The sequence below is a fragment of the Coturnix japonica genome, chromosome 21 (assembly GCF_054131305.1).
Source record: "Coturnix japonica strain WE chromosome 21, WE-NBRP24, whole genome shotgun sequence".
In the NCBI taxonomy this organism is placed as follows: domain Eukaryota; kingdom Metazoa; phylum Chordata; class Aves; order Galliformes; family Phasianidae; genus Coturnix; species Coturnix japonica.
This window is the reverse complement of record NC_140683.1, coordinates 4,559,390-4,584,545: the sequence shown is the minus strand read 5'-3', so window position 1 is coordinate 4,584,545 and position 25,156 is coordinate 4,559,390. Positions and strand designations below refer to the sequence as shown.

General features: G+C 34.9%; 1 protein-coding gene across 1 annotated transcript; it reads right to left on the bottom strand.

The window, feature by feature from the left end:
- Nucleotides 1-1,658: 1,658 nt before the first annotated feature.
- Nucleotides 1,659-25,156, bottom strand: C5 (complement C5). The gene is made up of 41 exons (XM_032448136.2): nt 24,982-25,156; nt 23,990-24,182; nt 23,194-23,356; nt 22,629-22,699; nt 22,051-22,142; nt 20,973-21,055; nt 20,430-20,520; nt 20,030-20,135; nt 19,229-19,355; nt 19,032-19,147; nt 18,621-18,821; nt 17,850-18,053; nt 17,136-17,342; nt 16,807-16,956; nt 15,898-16,027; nt 15,496-15,561; nt 14,750-14,950; nt 13,987-14,077; nt 13,487-13,563; nt 12,699-12,838; nt 12,001-12,222; nt 11,434-11,494; nt 10,762-10,851; nt 10,437-10,649; nt 10,219-10,294; nt 9,713-9,872; nt 9,170-9,265; nt 8,674-8,845; nt 8,264-8,469; nt 7,212-7,364; nt 6,786-6,848; nt 6,260-6,341; nt 5,586-5,637; nt 4,845-4,947; nt 4,073-4,147; nt 3,872-3,977; nt 3,594-3,680; nt 3,223-3,312; nt 2,793-2,876; nt 2,119-2,257; nt 1,659-1,840 (listed from the first exon to the last, which is right to left on the bottom strand). Exons 1-41 carry the CDS (start codon nt 25,047-25,049, stop codon nt 1,711-1,713), a joined length of 5,037 nt encoding a protein of 1,678 aa, XP_032304027.2. The 5' UTR covers nt 25,050-25,156; the 3' UTR covers nt 1,659-1,710.

The following is a 25,156-nucleotide window of genomic DNA, read 5'->3' as shown; positions in this document are numbered from 1 at the left end:
TTCAGTGGTTGGACATTTGAAGAATGTCTTTTAAAAGTTCTTTTTTTTTTTTAAGGAGTGAGGGATAAAGCACCAATGTTTACAGGACCTGCACAAAAACTGTGTTCTTGCACTCCCTCTACTGTTTCTATCACAGAGGCAAAAAGCTGTGTGTATTCCTTTGTTTAAGGTACATGGATGCCTAAGTAAAAAGGGGAGTGATGTTTGCTAGCAAAAGGACTTTCAAAACTAAAGAAGCATGGTGAGAAAACTAAGGATGAACAGCTGTACCTATCTGGAAAATGAGATATTATGCATGATTCAATGCCACAGACATAGCTGGGCAGACTTTAAATTAACACTGAGCTCTCTTCCATTACAAATACAAAAAATTCCACTTCAGTTTTACACGTTACTGTAATATAAATTATAGTGCTGTTACGTGCTGCCATAATTGTTCAATCTTTATCAAGGCTGCAGCGTTAATATCCAAAATTTGGTCTTCCTAAAATAGAAGCTGCAAGAAATACAAGTATTTAAACATTCTATTTTCTCTACACACATGGATGACATACCAACACTAACAGGAAAAAAAATAAACCATCATGTACAAGAACATCAAACATATTCAAGGTTGGTTCTGATATATCATGTAACAGCCTCTCTAGAGAGCACTTACCATGACTGAAATTCTTAGCTCATCAGCAACAAGGGGAAGCCCTGAATCCAAGCTCTCTCAGAGTGAGATTTCCCTGTACCACATGCTTGACTTATTATCGTAACAGTCTCTTTTTAGCCTTGATTTAACACTGCCATTTTTCATTCACTAGACTAACAAGGACTAACAAAGTTTGCATTATTTCAAGGAGATTTTCTCATACTAAGGCAAAATAATTTGCAAGTAACTATCTTCAATGCAAGTATTTGTAAGTTCATAACCGAAACATTGCCAGGTACACTGAAGGCCATATTGACTGTTTCTTAGCATGATAAATTGAGTTTGTTTAGCTACAAAAAGCAAAGAGCCTGTAACAGTTTCAGCCTATTGAATATGAACGGTAGGTTTCTAAAATGGCTGCTTTCTGTCGCAGGGAGTGGGAGCTGTTTGCCTGAGATGCACTGCAGTGTTTCAATGCATTGTTAAAATAAATGGACTGGAATGATCTGTAATTTCTTAACTTAGTAAACCTTCAACATTGCTTAATTTAAACATCTGTTACTCAGTCCAAATGTTGAATGAAAAATGTTAAGTGCTTGGATACTTGCATAGATTTAAAAAAAGCAAGATTCTGTCATCTGTGGGTCTAAGACAATGAAAATTAAAGTTTTAGCAACTTAAAGCTTTAACAAAATCATTTAATGAGCCATTTTATTTTGCCTTTTTTAGTGTGTGTGCTGAAGGCAGGGTTGTTGTAACAAGACATTGGATTTCAATGTTCGAAGGCATTTTTGCTACGTGTCTTTTCCATGTCATTTTTACAGTCATTCCTCTTCGCTTCACCTGATCTCAAATGTCTTTGAAGTCTTCAGCATTATTCTCCCATCCAAGCTAAAAAAAAATATACCTTGAAAATTACCATGTAATAAGAAAATGGCTACAAAATACAAGCCAAGAGTCTTTTTGAAGGTGAATAACCACAACAGTTAAGTTCTAGAAGAACTACTAAACAACTGAGAAATTTTTAATGAGATGTGATCTGTATTTTTAATTAAAAAAATTCTCCGCATAGATCAACAGCCACTGATGATGAGATCTTCAACAAAGTCTTCCATTCTGTTTAAAAACTCCTGACAAAATGTACATGCTGTATTCAAAGGCCACCACTCAATCCATGTGCTGGAGTCCAAAGGATACTGGAACCTAAAAGAAAAACAACAACAAAACCAACAACACAAAATGCTCCTATTTTAAAGTAAGATTTGAGAACAAAACCATCAGATAGAAAAAGAAATATAACAAGAAATAGATTGTTTTGTGTTCGTAACTCTATTTTAAATTTACATATCTGAAAACATATTGGGTGACTGGCTGCTGGTTGAACTGATACTTAAAAAAACACATTATACACTACATGAAATTTATTACATACAGAAACTTGCCACTTGACAGCACAGCACATCCTGATGGAAGTTTCTTACCTGAAACTGTAACCAATGTTTATCTTTAAGGCTTCTTTTCCCATGATCAAATATTGCGTTCCTGGGCTCAGCTCAACATCAGTACAGGACTTCTTTTTAACAAAGGTAACTTCATTATTTTTTTGAGCAAAAGCCTGTCCTGAAGTACAACGTTAAGAAATTGAAAAGTACATAAGAAGAATTTCCCATCACAGATGTGTTAGAAAACACTGACGTGTTCTATGGTATGGCATAGCGAGCTATTTGCCACTTACTATGTAAGAGGAAGATTTGTTGATATAAAACATGTTCCCTGCAAATTATTACTAAATGAAATAGAATGGTAAACAAACCTCGTACAAATTAAATAATTTTCTATTAATTATAACGACTTACTGGTTGATTAAACTCAGACAAAATATGGGTGAAAAACTGCAGGAATATGTCCATCTTGTTTTACCACTGATTACAGTTTAGGTCTGTTAACAGCTATAATAAACTGTTTAAAAACATCCTGCAAAGACTGCTCTTCTTAGGACAAGAATGTTCAAAGTCTGTGTTTGAGGGTAGGGCTTTTTACTCTCCTGAAATGACTGGGTTTGACTCTTGATTTCTGTCATCTGCTTCAGCATTATTAACCAAACAGCACTTGATCTAAGTGAAATAGTTACACGGATTAAAAATAGGACACTGACCTCTTTTGTATAAATCAAGAATAGTTGCAGAATACTTTACAAAGTAACCTTCTTCACTTCGAGATAAGATTTTCACTTTGTAAACTGTGAAAGAACACAAACCAAAGGTGTTTTATTCCCTCTTCCAGCAGCATGTTCTAATTTTCAGGTAGGAAATACAGAGTCCCTTTACATTAATTTCTGATAAAATTATGACTATAGCTGTACACTGTTTGGCTCTTATCTGATGATCCGCAATTTCTCCTAAACCCAAAGTCATGCAGAATCTTCTAGATTGGAAAAGACCTACAGGATCATCAAGTCCAACCATCAACCTCACCCACTGAGTTCTATCACTGACCCATGTCTCTTAGTGTCATGTCCATGCCTCTTAAATATATTAAATTTTAGTAAAAGTATGAGAAATAAGTAATAGCAGTTCAAATATTACCATATGCAATATCATTCTGGCATGCAACTTCTCTCCTGGTATCAGCAGTTATTGACCGATCCAGTCTTTCTTGTACTTTGCCACACTCAGCTACATGGAAGGAGAAGATAAAAACAAACAGTTAAGACAGTGTCATCACATGTCCTCCCAAAAAACATAATGAGCTTTCACCTGATTCAGATAATCTACTGTAACCAAGGAACACTATAACTATGGGAGTGCACGGTGTACCAATATATGTGGTGTGTGGTTTTGTTTTTTAATACTGTATAATATAATATAATATATTGTATAATTTTAGAGGATAGATAGCTGCACTCTTAAGAGGATTTTCCCACCAAATGAAATAGAACATCTTTTAAAAAGCTTACCTTCCATGCATTTGCATTCATCTCCTTCACACAACCTCACAAGTTTTTCATTTCCATATGGGTTATAAAATACAGTGCATCTTTTATCTAAAAGACCCAAAAAGATATAATAAATAAATATAGAGAAAGCAAGAAAACAGCACAGTAATTTTGTGAGTCAGAAATTACCTGCACTTAAAATAACAAGGATTAGAAAGCTATTGAAGAAGGGAAAAGGTAGCCTTCAAAAAAGGAATAAAGAGCTAAGAAGCATGAGTCTGAAGACATGGAATACATACCAGGTGCGTGATACTCATATACAGTGAATGTGCCAGGATTTAGCATTCCAGCATGGAAAAGCTGACTTATTCGGAACCCAACACAGAGGAAGCGGTCAGCTGGCACCTATTTGAAAGACACATGAATGAAGAAGCTCTAAAAAGGAAACACAGAGTTAAATTTGTTCTTACAGTTATGAAAGAGGAAACATGGTAACATACAGAATCTATCTGCAGAATAACATGCCCATCTTTTATCTCATAGTCAGCTATCAACTGATCAACTCCACTTGCAAGCTGTAGGGAAGAAAAACAGAAAAAAAAAAGATAAAGTTTTCTGGATGGTCTTGAAGATTTTTTTAATCAGTAGCTTTTACACAATTTTGATACTTAAAAAGCTGTTTCTAGGTTGCCTCTTATAATGCTTATACTCTCACTTTTTTTTTATCCTTTTACACATTGCATGAAGATAACAGTTACAAAGCCAACTGTCTTTATAGGGATACCTGATTTCTAGCATCCCATTTAAATCCTATCACTCGGTGTGTCTTTATCTTGCAGTATGAGGTGGACAGATGCTACAGTGGAGATTCATCACACAGACTTCAGCCAACTAATAGTTAGGAGTGAACACCAAGAATCCTCTCTACATTTAGCAGATAAAACATATCCAGATATGGATTAATATCATCCTAATACAAATGGCAGCCACTCTCTATTCACTTTTCTCTTTCCACTGATCACAGGGGGAGCCTGTATTATAAGCTTTAGTTAGATGTCCGGCTTCTGACCAGTTAAAGGAATGTGATCTGACTCTACTGAAAATCCAGACTCCATACTTAGACTATTCTCATCTGCATTAGAAGTACTTTGCAGTAATAAGAATACAATGATACAAATCTGTACTACTAGTCTAACAGAGAGAGATGAAGAACAGTATCACATTTCTGTCAGAAAATTCTCCAGCAAAAGGAAGGTGTTCTTTAATACTTACAGTAGATAAGTCTTCTGTATTTGCTTCCAAACCACTAACCAAACTTATGTCCATTACCACATGAGCAGATCCTGACTGTGGCTCCCTTGTGCGGGGCCTGTACCTAAAATATATTAAAAATAAAATTAGTTAAACACAACTGAAGCTAAAAATAAACTTCAATCTGCCATCTCAGAAAATCCCAAGGAAAATTCTGTCAACATTCATAACACCAATGAATCATTTCAGACTTATGTAAGTTAACATACTTAAAAGACCATTTCCCAAAAGAATAATGACTTTTGTTTCTAAGACTTTTTACACAAATGCATAGAGAAGAAAAATGAAGAAAAGAAGATCAGAAGACCAGATGTAATTATTAACATGGGAGAATTAGCAGATAAGTACATTTTAATCTCACTCTTGAAAAAAGATTTGAATGTAAGTATGTCAATTAATGTGACATTAAAACAATAACTATATATATATATATATATATATATATGAGCAGAAGGTCTGTATAACACTCTCAGAGTAATTTCACTATGTATACATAGAGCCACAATATATTTCCTTGCTCTTCTCAAATTCCTTAACATCTGGGAATTGCACCTTTGCAAATAGGAGTGTTGAATGTTCATCAATCCAGGATGTTTTAAACCAGAATTGAGTTTAAATGAAACATTTAAAAGTAAAACATTGGCTCAATCACTGCAGAAATAATAACAAACTACCCAACTAACCCCCGCCAGCTGTACTTACTTCGCACAAGCCTCTAAGCGCCCAAGTGGCTCACCATCTACTCCTCTGTAACCTTTTAAATCAAGTAGAGTCAAAGAAGTGATTTTAAAACTCTTCAGAAATAGCAACCCCAAATTCTTGTAAACTATTCTCATAATTGAAAGAGAGCTTTTAAAACTGTTTTGGTAGCTATTTTTCATATGAACACATTGTCTAGTCACAAGCATATAATACCAAAATATTTTATAATTTGGATAAAATGTCAGCTTTAATGCTTAATGTGATTTATCATGTACTGAAGTTGTTAAAACTACTTCATAGCAAAAGCTCACAATGCATCTATACACCCCACTGTTGCTGGATTACAAGTCTCAGCACCTCACAGAATTTACCACAAACCACTCTCCTATTATATTTCTTTCTTCTGCTAGAAATTTATATTTCTCACTGTCTCCATTCTAATAGCACTTCTATGAATGAGTAAAAATGCAATAACATAAATACATCAAAAATATTTCCATTCACAAAAAGACAATGGTTTCAAAGGGCAAAAAAAAGCTTCTAGTAATTTGTTTTCCAGTGGAAGAATTCATTAATATCATTCCTAATAAAAAGCACATTGTCAAACAAAACAAGCTTCCCCCACCTCTGCACTGACCCAGTCAGCAATATTTGAAACCATATTAACTCTTTACCATCATCTGTCTTTGGAGCTATCTTCAATTCAAAGTTACATGACTCTTCAGAAGTGCCCATTACATTATATACTGTCCTTACCTACAAACAAGTAAGAGAATATAGAAACAGTAAACAATGTTCAAACATGGCATACAAAACTGAAAATTGACACAGTGGAGTTAGAGGATTATGAGACAAGTAAAATCAGGTTTGTACAGCATGATTACTTTTGGTGAACACACACCAGAATGAGTAAATGATCAGCACATAAACAAATGTGGCGCTCTCAAGAAACACCAAACCAACTCTTGCTGGTGGTGTTTAGAAGACTAAAAGTACTATATGAACAAGCCCTGATTGTTTTATGAATGTAAATACAAGTCCATAGATCATGGTACATCAGCTCAGCACAAAACATAGCCAAGATGACATCCATCCCTGAAGTCTAAAAGTAAGTGCAACAAGTGGAAAAGCTGCATTTTCCTTTTCAGCATTCACATTAACAAACAAGAGATACCATATAAAAATTGGTTGCATACTTACATTCACTGTAGCGATGCCAGTGCTGCTGCCAGTGCTTACATATATGTCATCCTCCAAAGGTACCTAGGGGTTGGTGTTAAATATAAAGATAAATAGTAAAGAATAAATATAAAGATAATAGTAAAGAATATAATCAAAGCCAAATGAACTGCTTGTCTTTTCTATATTCAAATACAAATTAAAGCCACAAACAGCTTCTACAAAAACAAAACCACAAGAACTTCACAGGAATAAGCAGAGACAAGTTATACATTAAAAAGCACATAAAATGATTAAATGTAGCAGATAAGCAAATTCCTCATAACACTGTCTATGTCATATTAATATCAGTTTATCAAAAGTTAAAGCTAATCTAGTTCACAGAACTACTTAACAAATTATACAGAATTCTGCTTAGACTTTTCAGAAGAGATTCCATTCACTCACTGCCAGAGCTCTTCCCACAAAATTATCTTCTGTCAGTTTAAATAGATGAAGATCTCCATGATTTCTGTATGCAACCTTAACACCCATGTCCAGATGAAGCCGTTTGACAAGAAGGGAATATTCAGTCAAGGCCTCAAGAGCATTCACAGTATCCTGTCAGCAAATTATTTGAAAGAGTTACTTACAAAAATACAAACTAAAGATTTTTTTTTTTTTTTCACAAAGCAATTCGTTTTCTGCAGTTTAAACAGGATGGCATACATTGGTAACCATTACCTGCTGCAGAGATTACGCAGCGTGATAGTACCTTCAACACAGTGGTAAGCTAACAGTAAGCAAACAGTAAATAACAAACACCAGACATTTTCTCTCTCCATTTTCTCTCTCAAATTTGTTCTTACTTCTCAGTAATTTGAAAAGACTTTGTACTTTCATACAAAGTCTTGTATGAACTGGAATGTTCTATGTAGTATGACCACTACAGGCTTCCTAGAGAGGTGGTCAATGACAAAGAGTGCCAGTGTTAAAGAGGCATTCAGGCACCTGGTTAGCCCTGAAGTGGTCAGGCAATTGGACTCAAAGGTCTTCACAGATCCCTCCCAACTGAACTACTCCACTCTATTGCAATACAATTTTTACATAGGAAAAAAACATATACTCTCTTACACTGCATATCTCTTTCTTAATTTTTTTTTTTTTTTTTTATTTTGGGGGGGCGGGGAGGGGGAGGTGGAAACAAGAAAAAATGTCACAAAATGAAATATTCTGTTTTATAACAGACTTGGGAAAAATTTCCTGGCCTCCTTTCATTCCATTTATCTCAAATCAGTGGAATCAGCTTGCAAATTTCTGTTCATAATGAACTTTGCAAGAAAAGTTGTATTTCCCAGAGACAAAGAAAACCATGGCATGAGAGCTGTTCAATACTGGCTTCACAGACATTTGTTGTGTATACTGAAGTTGTCAAGCAGGGCCATCTAATGATATTATTCTCTTAAGGTTTCTCAGATTTTGGCACTTGAGGAATGGGAACGAACTATTTAGAAGCTCACCTGAGTTGAGTAAAATCCACCACCATATCTTTGTTCTTCAGACAACCACTTGATGATTGGATCAGCATAGTTCTTGTCTCCTCTTAACAAAGCAGTAAGCAAAGCATATGCTGTAGTTTCAACCATTTGTGCAGTAACAGAGCTGGGAGCATATAGGTCTGATGTTTTAAAACCATCTTTCCAAAAGCGATAGATAGGAGGATCACCTACAAAAGTATAGAAGAAAGGTTTCAAGTTGTTTATGCAGGTCAAGAAGAAAAGGAGATTCTCTCCCTGCATATAACAAGAGATGAAAATACACTCCTCTTATGCTTCTAAATGATATTTACTCTAGAAGCTGATGATAAAAGGAACAACTTACTTGAGGATCAAGTTTGATACACACTTTGAGAGAATTTAATAAGAAATACCTATGACAGATGCCTCCCTCTTCAGAGCAGAGAACAGTGACCTTGCAGCCTGATGATTCAAATCCACAAGAGCTAAAGCATATGAAATTATTGCCATCGTAAAGGGGCTTTGAGCAGAGTGTGAATTTCTCAACAAATAATCTCCTGCCTTATTTTTAGCATCATGGATTCTCTGAAAAAATAAACAGACTACAGCTTACATGTATAAGACATTTATATACGTGTGAATATGTATATTATATATACAATGTATGTTTAGATACATCTGTTACACACATCTATCAAGACAATATAGGATAACGTAGTATTTTCTACAATTTGCCATAAAGTGATCTAGAATTCTATTGTTGTTCTTTTAACAACTTTGAAAGCAACTAAATTTTAACCTCTGGCACTGTAAAAAAGTCTGTTGATTTCTTTGAACAAATGCTACAGCAAATGGAAGAAATCAGAATCCAGGAACATGACTGCAGGCAGAATTAAAGACATTATTTACCTGAGTAGGGCATATTTTAATTGATTTTTCAATGCCAATGACAGAAAATGCTGTGAGATACAAAGATTTTTCTTTAGCTTCTGTGGGTAATGTACCCTAGAAAATAAAATATGCAAATATAATAAATAGAAGTAATAGTTCATCTAAATAATTGCAACTTTTTATGTTTTAAGTGAGGAAATAAATTGAAAATCCTGTATGAAATATCAATTTGATTTTACCTGAAAATACGTTGACTCTCTTGTAGGTAAGAGCTCATTAGTAAAAGAGACCTAAACATATTTATTGTCAAGCCAGGCCTATTATATTGTAAAATGAAGCAATGCATTTATTTTTTCTAAACATTAAGAATCATCACACAGCTACTTTTAGTGGGAAGACAAGAAAGTTTGTAATGTACTGTTCTTTAAATTAGTTACAAAGAGGTAAAATTGGCAAAATTCTCCTGACTGGATTTCTGGTGAAATGCAGCCTGGAATACATTGCACTTTCTGTAACTTCAGTGCCTGTTCTACATACACAGTAAACATCCAATTTTCATACCTGTAGTTTCACTGGTTGATAATCTGAAAATTCTCTGAATGACCCATCTGGCATTTGGCAGTTATCAATCAACCACAGAAGTGAATTACAAACAGAAATTTGATCAAGGTTTATATATTGATTAACTTGTCCAAGAATCCTTAAAGCAAAAGCTGTCAACCTGATGAAGAAATCCAATATATTATTTTTGTTCTCATTTGCAGATACTATCAAATTGCTACAGATTAGGCAAATTTACATTATTTATGATTTAGGTATGTAATATACTCCCACAGTTCCAAGAGATATTGCAGAAGAATTTTAAATTTAACTTAACAAATTGACAATAATTAGTCATAAATAATTTTATAATAGGGATTAAATACCATGCTTCAGGATATGAACTCACTATGATGCTACATGTCCTATTTGAAAATATCATCCTTTAAAAAATAAGCTATAGCATGAAAGCCAAGGTCTGAATCAAGCCTTTTCCATTCATACAGATCCAAAGACTTCGAACTCACCATGTGCTAGCTTTCCTGTTCTTCCACATGCTGTATGAGAAGTCAGAATTTCTGAATGACAAGACGCTTACAATTCCTAGGGGATATATTAGGCAGAAAGAAAATTACAAAAAGACACATTACAATTATATCTGCTCACTCAGATATATTACCTTTCTTACTCAGCAAAGTCGATAAAGATCTAGAATTCTGAAGCAAGAGAAGTTATATTTTTCTACCTTCTTTCATCTTCCTCCTCATTTGAGTTCTTGACGTTAAGGTTTCAGGACCCAGCACACGCCAGTTGTTCGATGCTTCCAGATAATGAAACACATAAAATACTGGGGCAATACTCATGAGCTCTGCCTCTGCACTGCCCTTTGGCAGAGTTGTAAGAATACTAAGACCTTCAGGACTGAGGACTGTGGCAATTACTTCACCCATGAGATGTCCTGTGGAAAGAACAATAACAAAACTGACTTAAATGAATGATCAGGAAAGCAAATCCAAGTGCAGAATTTAAACACAGACCAATAGAAGACCAAAAACTTCAATACAAGTTACCTTTTACACTGACACTTCTATCAATTTTTGTTTTAGGGACCAGGTTTAGTGGAACTTTATAACGAAATTCCTGTCGTCTCTTGATTGAACCTACAAGGGAAGATGAATACATAACACACAGCAAAATCTAAATCAGTAGAGAATTAAGATAAATCAGTTGGATTTAAATGTTTCAACTATTTAAGACAGCAACAAAAATAACTACAGTGACATGAAAAGTAGAAATATACATGCAAATAGTATTAACTGCTGAAAAAGAACAGATGCAAGCACTGTAATTGTAATTTTGACTTTACCATTAACAGAAAATATCATCTTTGAGTTTATAAATCAGCTGTGATTAAACGAGAATACATTCCATCTTCATTATTAACATAGCCGTTAATCAGCTTTCAAGCACACTAAGAAAAATGTAGTATTAAATGGTATTTTTAAAAATACATAATGCTTTATTTCTAAATAATGTATTATTTGAAAGACTAGCTATTGTGAGCTGGATTTGTCAGCCAATGAAAGGACAAGACATCCCTGGACATGTCCAACAAGGAACGTCAGGAAGGAGAAGCGCCATTCTTTTCATATTACAAAACACTTGAGCATCATAACTGCAAGAATCCAAAAAATCAGAAAGTAATTAAAGTATATGAAGATGCATAGAATCAATTTTCATACCATAAACACCTTGTGGATCCAAAGTGAAACCCGCATTAAGTTCTTTTTTAATGCCTTCTGGCTGTAAGCATTCAGAAGAAAGAAGCAGAAAACAGTAACACTGTTACATATACAAATACATTAGTTGCCTTCTGGATCCTTCTGTACAGCTGAATTTTCCTTCCATGTTCTGTAATATATTTAAGTTAGTGGTCTATTTCCCAAAAGTTTTGAGAAAGTTTAACAAAAGATTTAAATGAAAGCTTAGGAAAGCATAAGATTCTCCTCCAAAAAAGCAGTTGAAAATCTCAGCCAAGTAACTTGGAATTCCATATCTTCCTTGCTTATTCAATTAGATATATATGTATTCTTCTGGCAATCTCTATATGCAAGGTATAAAATTCACACTCTCAAATACTTTGCCATACAGTTTTCCACCGCATATACCTCAATTAATGCTATGATGTTACCTGATACATGGGAGTATAATAACATTAAAATAAAGCGATGTTCATATATTGATTTAATATATTTTGTTCTTATTAACTGAATCAATATGAAAATCAGAATTAATCATTTATTTCTTACCATTACACGTAATGTTTTAACTACAGTTTCACTGCTCCCAGTTGTCAGCAGTGTGAAGTTGATGGTGTGAAGACCTAATTCCAAAGGAAGAATTCTGAAGACAATTGGCGATGAAGAACCAGCACCCAAATTCTTCACTTTACAATTGTGCATCCTTGATCCAGTAGTCGCAGAATCTCCAGAAGAACAGATTCCTTCCCCAGTTGCTATTTTAACACAGAACTGAAACATTGAAAGATTTTAAATGTTTACCTTCACAACAGGCAAACTACAAGGGAAATACAAAAGTCACTAAAACACCATACTGAGTATTCTATTAATGTAATACTCAATTTCTGTCTACAGTGAACAACTATTACTGGTGCTACTAACTGCAGAATTACTACTATTTGCACTAGAGACACACCAACAAATGTTCCTTAGCAACGTCTGGGAATCACAGATATCTTTACATACATTTTATGGAGCAAATTTGCTACATAAAACCATGACAACATCATAGTCAGTGGAATGGCTGGAAATTAAATGATTAATGATCATATTTTACTATTACACAGTAAAGCAGAGCATACATAACTCTTCCTGAAGGACTACAGAAACTCGATCCAGAGATCTGTTTATATTAGGTACTCATAGAGGAAGTGCTTTTTCTCATTTTATTTCTTAATATTTCAATAAAATTCAGGGTGACAAATTACCTTAATTGCAGAAGCTCTATGGTTATAAACGGATCCTTTTAATTCAATTTGTTCTCCTCGCACGACAGAATAAGGAACATAAATGCTAAGGAAGATGTCTTTTACAACTTGTACTTCCAGTGGCGCAGCAACACAAATACCTAAGAAAATTAAACACAGAAAATCACACTCTCTTGTCTTCTCTTCTGATAAACCACATTCTTGCCACCTTTACTGAAGATTGTTTTTAAAAATATACTTTGAAATAGTCCTGTTTTTTCAAAAGCTCTTACTTCTGGTTCTTCACATATACTTCCTTTTACATACTCACTTCCAAGTGCATTTCTTCCATATACTGCTGACATTGCAGTCCTTTTTGCTCCTTCTACTCATTCCCAAAACTAAAAGAAACTCTTCTCTATAAAATACCATATTTAATGGAAAATCTGATTCTTCTTCTCCTCAGGTTCCTAAGCTATTGATAGTAGATCCACAGCTGTGCTATGGAAGAGTCACGCACTATCCGTGATGTTTTCACATTCTTTCTTAATTATTTATTATGGGTCTCCATCAAATATAAGATAGTAGGCTAGACCAACCTTTCTCTTGCACTGCCATTTTTATGCTTAGAGCAAGAAATTATTTCCTTTCCCTAAAATATGCATTTTGATGTTGTCTTTTCCTCCTTTATAACCAGAAAATGAACATTTGAGAGTATGTGTGGGAACCAAAATGAGAGGCTTTACAAAATCCTGACTGAAAAATTACCTATTTCTTTGGCTACAACTTAACTGGGTTGCAGTACCTACCTTTATTAGAAATACCAACACCTTGCAGTTCCCAGGTAGTCAGCGAATCAGGTAGAGTGACAGACAAAGTCTTTGACCTGTGTTTGGAAGTGTTTTTCTTTTACAATCAGCACATCCATACATTAACTATTTGCTAACACCAACAGCTGATCAACACAAAAACAGTAGGTGCACTGAGAACTGTAGTGTCAAAAGCAAGATGAGAGCATATTTAGGGAACTGAAAGTCTGGGTTCTGATTGAATAAGCTTGTTTTTAGCTGACTTCATGGAAGCTGCTGTTTAGCAAGGTAAAAAATGAATGGAAAGGGGGCTCAATCTGGGTGCCAGACAGCACCTCCTGTATGTAGAACAACACAACAGGAATAGTGTGCTTCCACAATACTGCATATTAGCACATACTGTGAACATGTGTAAAGCTACACAGGTTATCTCAGCTTTAGAATTTACTTCATAGAAAGTAACCTGATGATGTTAGTAATTTCCTTGAGAAAAGTAGTACCGTGAAGAAACTTGATGAACTTCCCATAACCAGCTTTCAGGAAAATAGCTTCGAACTTCTGCCTCGTCTAGTTCCAAGAGAGCCTCGAATTCTGTAAAAGATGAGTAAATCAAGTAAAAAATAAACAATCAAAACACTTTCACCAAAAGCCTTCCACTAAAGGCACGAAAATCATTCTATTGTTCTTTTATGATCCTATATTCTAGAAGCCTATTTGCCTCAGGTTAGTCCTGATACAAAAAAAAGTACCCGAATACCCAAATCAAGAGCCTGTTTATTCCACTTCATCTATTTATACATGTGGACATCCATTCAATATCCAGACAGATTAACCTATTAACAAGCAATAATAGGGAGAAAATGGAAGACAAGAAATTTCACATTCTCACTGATCTTTCCTGAGACCCATTGTTTTTTCACTTTCCACTGACCCACTGTTTTTTTTTTAAGGCCTAGGCAAAGAATTCCAAGTTAAGCATTCAAATTAACATCCTCTTCACATGAACAACAGATTTCTGCTTGTTCTAAACATGGATGAATAGAATATAGCTCTCCAACAGTTCTATCAGAACAAACAACTGCTCTCACCCCTCTGTGGGTGTAAACAATCAAGATCTATGAAGACTGGCACAATTTCTTCTGAAAGGAGAGGCAATCAGAGAGGGTTAACAGATTAACTAAGTTGTCACCTCTACGTTTATTCACACTCTACCAGAAATATTTCTCTGCATGTCCACACAAGAGTCAAAGCTCTTCTACTTACGTTTTCTTGCCAATATTAGAAGCTTACTAGGTTCTTCTTCCCGCAGTCTGTTTGCAAATTCACAGCAGCTTACAAATGCTGAAATGCACCTGGGATGACTCTGAATTCGCCGAGCTCTATCACTGCAAGTCTCAGTTATTGGATAAGCTTTTACTCCATCCATACAGCAGTTTCGAATTCCTGCGTGTTTATATTTGGATGCTGCAATAGCAATAAAATAATTCCCTTCCTTAATAAAAAGTTTTAATTTTCAAACACATTTTAATTAGCCACACTACTCTTACTTCTACAATTTGCTGAATTTGGCAAATTTGAGGAGGAACATGAACATGTGTTTTTAAAAAAGCTGGAGAAATGCACTTAATCACAATTCTGAATTGAGGCGCTTTTAGTATGATGAGATGTAACAGACAAAAGCTGTTCTATCAGCCTTGGCCACTGGCAGGTGGTCACTGCTGTGTGGTAGAACTGTGTGTTTTCAATGTATGCCTTCCCAGAAAATAAAAAGAAATCCTTCACATATGCTACATTTCCAGTGTGTACTGAATTTTGCTGATTTCAAATTGAGCAAATGCTTCATAAATGGGGGTCCTACTAAATGCTATCTTCCGTCTTTGTCAGTCTCCCTCTTTATTACATTACATGAATAAAAATAATTTAAACTACTACACAAACACATTTTCTTGATTAGTAATGGGCATGACCCTTTTGTCAAAAATATATATCTTCAAGAACTTTTCAAACACCTTCTTTGAGTACTAGATCCTCGAAGTCAGACCGTTTGGTTCTTATAACTTCATTGCACTTTTCACCTGTTTGAAAAACAAAAAAACACAAGTAAGTACAAAACAAAGGACCTCTTTGACAATAACACAAACCACTTCAGAAGACATCCTTAAGGTCACATTACAGACTGGGAGACGTTTTAATTTACTGTTCAATTTTCTTAAAAATAAGTCAGTTACAATAACCAACCCACAAACCATAATACTTTTCTTCCTGAAAACTCCACTTTGTATTTCATACATTCCTATTAAGTTTGTTTTTTTTAAGTTCCAGTGTACTGTGAGCCACAAGAGAATATTTCAGGGAAGAAAATTCCTAATTTCATGTTTAAAACAGGGAATATGGGAATATAGGGAATATACCTGCTTCATTTGAATCATCAGCATTTGCATTAGTTAAAAATGTAAGCCCAGCCATTCGAAATACATCAACATTGTTTTGTCCTCCTCCAGCACCACATCCAAGGTCACTCTTCTCCAGTTTCAGCATTATCTGAGGAATAAATACATCAGCATCTAACTAAAATATGGAACAGATCATACCTATCAAATGATAAATGAGAGAATTAGAAAGGCAACCTTAGTCTGGAAAATGTCTTCACAATACACTGAAGCGTACCATTAAAAAGAAAACTGAACTAATTCAACCACCAGAACTAACATGGTCATGCTCTTGTGGCACACATCGGAGCTAATAAGACATTAGAATCAAGGCAGTAATGTGTTTATAACAGTTCTGACACTCAATCTAGCATGTTTAAAACTTTTTGAAATATTCCCCTATTAAACATCGATGTATTTTGACTCTGACTCTTCTGGGGTGTCAAAGAACTGCTATATTTTATGACAGGATTGGAATTATTTCAGTGACAAATTATATGTATGTTTACTTAATGTGTACATATATCTAAAATTCTACAAGGACTGAAAACCTCTATAATCCACTGAACATAACTGACATGACATTTTAAAAGTATGCCATAAAAAAAATAGCCTGAAAAGATTATAGGAAGAAATAAAAAGGCAAATACGGTCTTTGTGCCTCTGTGGCTCTGTGACACTGCAGCCTGTTTTTGTCCAAGTCTGAGGGTTTCTGAGACTGTTGAGATCTGACTTTAAAATTACAATTTACTTTTACTGGAAATCAAGACATCGTGAATGAATTAAGTTTGTAATTTGGAATCGTACAAATTAAACTCACAGATTTTATTCTAGATTTCTATTTTTAGGCTTTTTGAAGGCACAAAACGTAACAGTGGGCTGTTACTTAACTTTTTCCATTGCTTTCTTTCCTCTTCCTGTTACTCCATATATTGCCTTGTCAACAGATGACAAAGCAACAAAGGAATCGAATTGTGTTCTTATGTTAAGGGATACAACTTCTGCTGGCTTATGTGTCTCTTCGTTTGATAGCAACTTAATCTATAAACAAGAAACAAATGTTAGCAATCTTAAAAGTACCTAGTTCAAAATAAATGCATCTGAAAGCTGACATTTCAGCACATCATGGAAGTGTTAAAGAAGTTGTATAATACCAAGTTAAAATCTGATCATAACATGAATGCACACCCACAAATTTCAGTGCCTGTTTTACTACTCACATCAAGACTACTCCCACACTTCTGTTCAACATTTAGCCAAACTGAATCAGCTACTAACTCAGCAGGTTCTTCTCCCACAATATAGTAAACAATAAGACGTGCTGAAGGAACCATTTCTTGAGTTATCTGAAGAGACAGATGTTCATATTCCAAGTCTTTAATTCTCTTCTGAGTTCCAAAGCTTACTATCTTTCCTTTTGACGTGATCTGTAATAAAAAGATGATGGAGAACAAAAAATGACAAATTTTAAGTCGAATGTCTTTCATACATGATAATTACTCTGCATTTAGGTATAATCCAGCACACACAAAAACGCATTTAGCACCAGCATGTCTAGTTCAAGGGAAGGCAGCTCTCTCCCACATTCTGTAACAACAGCTGCTGTCTCTATGTATCTTTGTCTTCCTTTCCTTAGATGATTCAGCTCATGAAATAGCTCTCAAGATTAGCACTACTACTTCATAATTCCAGCCTGCGTCAGATGAGAATTCAAAACAATATAACTTTAACATATAATTTAAACACAAATCTGCTAATAAGTTAATACTACAGGACTGGCACTTTTATAGGAGAAGACAGTATACATATTCTGAACAGTTGTGTGAACTGCATGCATTCTCTGGTGATGATAGATCCTGACTGCCAAAGGGATCCTTCACCTAGGACAATACATCTAGTCACAGTTCAATATTTCATACAGAAACAACACTTACCAAATAGCTGTAGTGATTTATATTATGAATGTATCGACTTCGTGGATATATGTTAATACTTATGAAATCTCCTACATTCAGTATTTTGTGGTTTGAAGCCCAGTCAATATAAAGATAGCTTTGACTTAAGGATGAATAAACTCTTGCTTCATAGGTTTTGGTTGCTTGGTTTTCATCTGAAAGGTGTGGATCAGCAGTTTTTACCTGAAAAGATAATAAAATGCCCACAAAATTCTGTAGCAGAAAAGGAAATAAAACCTGCGTGCCCTGACTTCTGGATAGCTTAAGTACCAAGATACACTTCAGAAAATAAGCATGATATTAAAAGTATTTCGTAATACATTATTCACAAAGATTAATAAAATAAGCCAACTAAAGGCTTACACTTTCTTTAATAAAAATATTTATAAATACAAAATCAAATAGAAATTGTAGTATAGAAGCATGTACATAAATAGAGCAGAAAATGACACAACAAAATAAGCACTCTCAGATTAGTTCACATAATTCAGTTATTAAATAAAACATCTGAGTACTATAAAATAACTGTGTGATTAACTGAGATATTTTGTTTCAGAATAATTTCAAGCACAATTAAATATAGAAGTAATGTTTTATTATAACATTTAGGTTTCATAAGTGATTAATGGGAACAATCTCTAGGTTTATAAACTAACAGTTGAGGGCAAAATCTTAGCATTTGCTCTACACTGGAAAAAAATATACAATTAAACCCTCTTAGAAACAAATTAATGAAAGAACTTAACTCACTTGAAACTCCAGTAGGTTGCTATCTGATGGGATATTAACAACAAATAAAGCAGTTCCATCATTTATGTTTGTTTCTCTTATCCCAGATTCGGAACCTTCTGAAATCAACTCTGTCTCATCCATCTGCTGACTAAAGGATTTTGCAGTGATAATTAGAGGGATGTTTCCAACAAAGTGATCCACTGTATCCTTCACCTGCACCTGTTCACCAGAAAATATTTCTTTCAAGAATGCCATTTTTCAGGCATAAAACAAGCAGCTAACCTTCTACAACAGCAAATAAAATAAATGTCAACAGTCAATGGAAATCAAAAGTGTGTAAAGATCTACAGTAATATTCACAAAAAATAGTAAGGCTACGACACGATGGGTTTTATGTTGTAATGTGCAATAGTACTTAGTTTAACTAACCTTAATGAAGAATGGAAGTCCAGGCTTTATAAAGAGAGGAGTAGCAATCAAACTCAGTGTGTAAGGAGATACAGCATATTTGACCCCAGAAAATTCCACTTCACCACTGAGGCCACCTAACAAAATATCATACCCCTTAACATAATCACATCCTAGGGCCATTAATTTCAATTGAAACCAATCAGAAAGCAACTTACCCATAGACTCTGCTACCGATGCTACAATGTATAAATATGACCCATCCAATTCTTCTAGGCTTTGAAACCCTAAAGAACTCACTGCTTTCTTACTGTTAAAATTGATCTCAGCAATTCCATTTGTGATCTAGAAATTAAATAAAAATTATTCATTTACAGTGAATAACTTAGAAATAATAGATAGGTAAACTATACGTAAATTCTATTTTCAGCATGTTTCTGCTCAGTATTTTTAGAGAAAATCAGAGTGGACATTTTTAACAAATAATTTAACAAATAAGAATTCTTTCTTCCTTAGAATTATAAATGATTAATGAATCAAAAGCACATGCTCCAAAATCTGCATGCTGGCCAAACACTGGTATATCTCCCCTCATTTAGAAAAGATAATGTCATTTACAATTCCTCAATGACTAAGTAAAAAAGAGCAGACTAAATGAGAAAAGGAGAAGCAGTCTCTGATTGTGATTTGCTATTACACTACACTGATCCTATGTTTGATTGCTTCTGTTTTGTAATAGACAGCAAAAAATTTACTTCACAGAAATTTCAGCCAAAAGATTCACTCAAGTGAACAAATGAACCAGACTGCAGTTACATTCTGTTGGTGATGCTGCTTCTGACTTTCTTGTTAAGTATATTTCTATGTGGCTGATGAAGGATTACAAAGGAAAATTTGACACTGAATAGCAGTGGGCACAAACTAGGATTTGGGACACATCCTCCCCAGACTCAGTAGAATTGGATCAGTCCTGAATCAAGTGGGTGAAGTCTGCACAGTTTAGTATTGCTTTTTCTTACCTTAGTTACAAGCATTGCACGAGGCATCATTCTTTTTTCAGTTCCTTCAATTATTCCAAAACGTAGAAAAACATCAGCCTTTGCAAGCTTTTTATTATAAAAATAGCTGTGAATAAAAACCAGTATTCATGTTTTTGAGATTTCCATCCTAATGGCTGCAACAAAGCAGGACTTTTAAGAAGGGTCATTTCCTTCTAGGAGTAGAAAACAACTGCCTACACTGAAAAATAACCACTTCATAAGAATTTTTAAGCAGTTCACTTAATTCTGTAGCAGAGCTCAAAGGGTTGTAATGATACGGTTTCTTGGGAAAGAGGAAGTTTCTCAACATAAGAGAATTATTCTTGAAGTAAAGAATTAAAATACACACCTTTTAGAAATCAAAGTCAGATTTCCTTACCTAGCTTTCACAGCAATCCTGAAGTTCTCAAATTTATCAGAACTAATGAAGTTATTTTCTGGCTCTATGACAATAGAAAAGCTTGGCATAGCTGAAAAAATGAGGAGAAAATAAAGGCACTTTGATGTGTTTTTAAACAATGACCAAAAGGTACTCAGAAACATACCAGTACATGCACACCAGAGAATCACGTTTCAAATTATGTGAATTACATTATAGCCCAAAAACAAAGCTGTCAGCTTCTCCACAGTGCAACACAAGTTAAACAGCCCAAAGTTATGTGTTTCTGCCATCTCCACTTCTTGCATCAGTGCAACCATGTCAAAATTACCAGCACCATGAAGAATAACCATTTATAGGTAAGCTGTACAATATTGAGTTGATGTTGCCACTTGGCACTATATTGCATCCTGTAGCTGTTCAAGTAGGCTGTGCTACCTCAAGTATTTGTGAGTTTTGTTACACTGTATTGCATGGCTGCCCTATCTAATCTCATGGAAAAAACACATAAACATGAAGATTCACATTTCAGGCATGACTTACCGTACTCTTTAACTTCAAATTTTGCAACAGCTGAAGTTGTGAAAATTTTCTTGTACTTCGCTTCGATCTTCCAAATTCCATACCTACAATAAATCAACAACCAAACTATATATTTTAAATTAAACAAAAAATATCGAAAATGAAATAATTGCTATTTAACAATAATTCATATCAATAATCACTTCAAAATACTTGGCACTGACTTTTTGCATGTGTACAGTGCCTTTCTGAGAAGATTCTACTATTTATTTGAAACACAGTAATCGAGAAATAATGCTCCAAAGGGTCATGCAGGCTTCTGTTAGGGTCCTTCTCTCTCCAACTACAGCACTGAGGCACAAGCACAACTTACATTAAATAGCATACAGAAAACCAGTTCCTGCAATCTTTTGGCTTTATAACACCAATATAGAAACTATTCTGTCTACTGTTAGCAGATACTCAGTTTCAAAAGGGATACAAAATTATTTTGTATATGGATTGAAATTATTGCTAACTTGCTAATGAGTAATAAATTGGTCAGAAAACATTCCTTTCAAGCTAGCATCCATCAAGTCAGTGTATCTTCAGCACCCTCTCAAGACCAAAGGGAGAACTGTAGGGGCATGTATTCTGTGTGTGGATCTTACTGGAAAAATGCTGCTGATTTGAAAGTATGAAATGGCATCATTTCCCTTACTTGGAATCTGTACATCTTTGACAGTACTTCTATATCCAGAATAGAAAGTTTTAGTTTTTACCAGTCTTCCTTTATAACTGAGCATGATAAACCTGCCATTTAGTTTTACCATCAATATTTTCACCCACTAAACCTTCTCACTTTCTTTAATTACAGCGAGGATATTTCATATTTTTGAAAATAAAGGCAGTAAACTTGTAATTTCACTTCAGCAGGCAAAAATTCATCTGGAAGTCAACTAAAAAGGATATAAAAGGTTATAACGTATCATGTGAAATGTCACAAATTAACAAGTTACAAGTTACGCACGCTCTGTGTATCAGCAAAAAACACGCTGACAGCCTTTAAGAAAAGGCAGAATTATGCTAAAGGTTTTCAAAGAATATTAAATGTATTTACTTGGGATTAGGAGGAATCTTGAAGTCAGGAAAAGAAACTATTCCAGTAAAGTCATTTTCTTCTAGGATATCCACTTTCACTCCGTCTGGATCCTTGAAAACAGAGCAGAAGAGAATTAGCAGAAATCATTGTGAGCAAAAGGAAAAATCTTAATTCAGTGACCTTAGTGGGAGCCTGAACATGACATCAGTTTCTAGAAAGTTCCTATAAGAACGGTAACTATTGTGGCTAAACAAACAAACAACACAGCACAGGAGCTACTGATAACTTTTCTATCTTAAATGAAATAAACGATTGTATGAAAATCTTAAGTTATAAAAATTCTCCCACAAACTATCTCCCTAGGAAACATTTGTGCTTATTCTTTTCTCCATTCTGTAACAGCTTTACATCACAACACTGAAAAAAAATCTAAGTGTGCAAAGTCCTATTTAGATCTTCTGAAAGATATCTGGCTACCTGCAAAAACATTTATCTATCAGTTTTCTCGTGTATCCATAGCATCAATTTCCTATATAGGTAGGATTCTTATTCTTGTGATCTGTGAACTATCAAAATTAAATTAAATTACAACATACCACAATAGTTAGGACAGCTTCTCGGTGAGCTGGCTGCAGTTTGTCGTTCAGAGAGTAAACCCTGATTTTCACTGCAAGATTCAGTACAACAGATCACAAGGTCATACCGCTGTTGATATTCAAACAAAACAAACAAACAAACAAAGCAAGAAAACAAGACCAACCAAACCTAAAACTTTTAACTTATTTCTTTATTAGAGTTTTGTCTTTAGTACCATTTCTGCAGCAAGAAAACCTGCATCTACACGAAACCAAGGATTCAGTCATCACTATTTCTACACAAACATGTATTATTTTTAGTATGTTCTCAGGAAAACTGAGAAGGTAAGGACTCAGAAAAGAGGATAATGGGAGAAGTTATTAATTTCTACAATATGATCAAAATTTCACAGTATTTTTCTGCTGATTGAAAAGTTAAATAGTAGCTGATGGCAATACAACAGGGCCAAGAGCTTAAAGGACATTCATATCTGAGTTCCTTGGCAATAATATCATTGGCTTATAAAAGTAATAATAATATCATTGGCTTATAAAATACCAGCTAGGAGAAACGAGCATTATTTACCCGACTGATCTGGAGTATACACTGGTTTGTCTGTGTGAATAAAAAGAAATCCATTCTCATAGGAAACAGGAATTTTTTTTAGACCGGAGAAATGCGGAGAAACAGCTTCCAAATACACATACTTGAGTGAGTCCTCTGGGCCACCTAAATCTGTTGGCTGAAGCTGGGGGAGAAGAGTTAAAGAATATTAAAATATTTTTCAACTAGTTTTTCTACACCATTTCTTGTCAAGAAGTGGGATGAGTTTGGATGAAAGGGAAAGTGGAGTGAGAAGAGGCTCCTGGGAGGCACCACCTGGATTAACACCTCCCCAGTGATCATAGTTCAGCAAAAATCTGTTGTCAGCTTTCAGTAAAACCTGTTGAGCTTCCTGCCCCCTTGGCCTCAGGTCATCAGTGTTAATGGTTATGCCTCAGTCCCTCTGCAGCTTGTCAGTGCCAAACAAGATGAAGCTTAGTTAAACTCTGACTTACTCAGATGAGGCATCTTGTCCAGACCAAACATGCTTCCATTCCTTCCTCTTTATTTTTTTTTAATGTTACTGAACATGATAATGTTTCTGCAATAGTTTGATTAAATGTTTAGTTTTGATTTCATTCCTCTATGCAAACTTTATCCACTATAATTCCAATTTCAGACAAAGAAAACTGAAAGAAACTACACAGAGCAATCTGAGCAGTGAAGGCCATAGGCTCCCCCTCCCACTTTAAACAACCATAAACTCAGTACAATCTTTTCTTAAGACATCCAACTAAATGCAAGCATAAAAACGTCAAGAAAAGCCATAAATCCTTACTGTTACTGTTACAGAACTTTGGAAGTTGTTGCCTGGATTTAAAGACATGTGGCCAGAAGAATAAGTAACAAGCTTATCTGGAAAGCTTCTTAAGGCAAGATTGACTGCAAATTCCTTCACATAGCCAAAAGCTTGAACTACGACTTTCTCAGATGCCCCAACTTGGAAGACTTTTGGTGCTGTAAGGACATACCTGTATATGAAATACAAAAAATAAAGGGGTAATGGAGCAATACTTTCATGTTTCTTACTTCCATTTGTAATTCACTTCTGTAGATGCTGCCAAAACAAACCCAAATGAACCCTTAAAGTGTTACATAACAAACAGCACACTTGTATAGTTTTCCCACCAGCAAAGCTCTTACTGAAATAAATGGGGCAATTTACAGCAAAGGGAAATGTGAGCAAACTTCTGTAGGATTACTCTAATTCCTTCAGTGCTTTATAAATTGAAGTATGCATTACTCCACAAAACCACAAACCAGGCTTCAATACATGAGCACACAATCTATCTCAAATATATACGAAGTGCTGCTGAACAATAAACATTCATCTTCTTCCAAGAGCACTTAGACTGATTGCTTTCTTACACACCACTGTTAACAGAAGAATCAAAATAAGCACTGCTGAATACAACCACAAAATACGCATTCTAACAAGAGCTTTCCTCCAACCTGCAGCATAATATCTGTCTTCAGGCACTACAGAAAATCTAGTGAGCACAGGCATTGCTTTTTCCCACACTGATCTTGTCATTATGTTAAGAACTCATTGCAGGGAAGGAGTTGACTCCACCACTTTCGCCGACAGCAAATAGAGCACTTAGAGCTGCATCAGCCCTTATTCCAGCGTTAGCACACATCAGGGAGTTTTGCTGTGAGAACACGTTGATTTTGGATAGTCTCTGCTGTAGTGCCCCTACTGAAATTCTGCACCTATTCACCCAACAATCAAGTAACATGTCCAGTAAACACTGCATTCATTTTACTTACGTTTTATCTTGGCTAAAAGCTGCTCCAGAAAACACTACAACAACAAAAAAATATATTAAAATAGCCATGGTTCCTCAATCAGCACAACTGCAATGCCAACAGATCTGGATTAAGCTGTATTTCACTGCTGCTGCAGATGAACAGACACCACTGACAGCGGTGATACACGCCACTC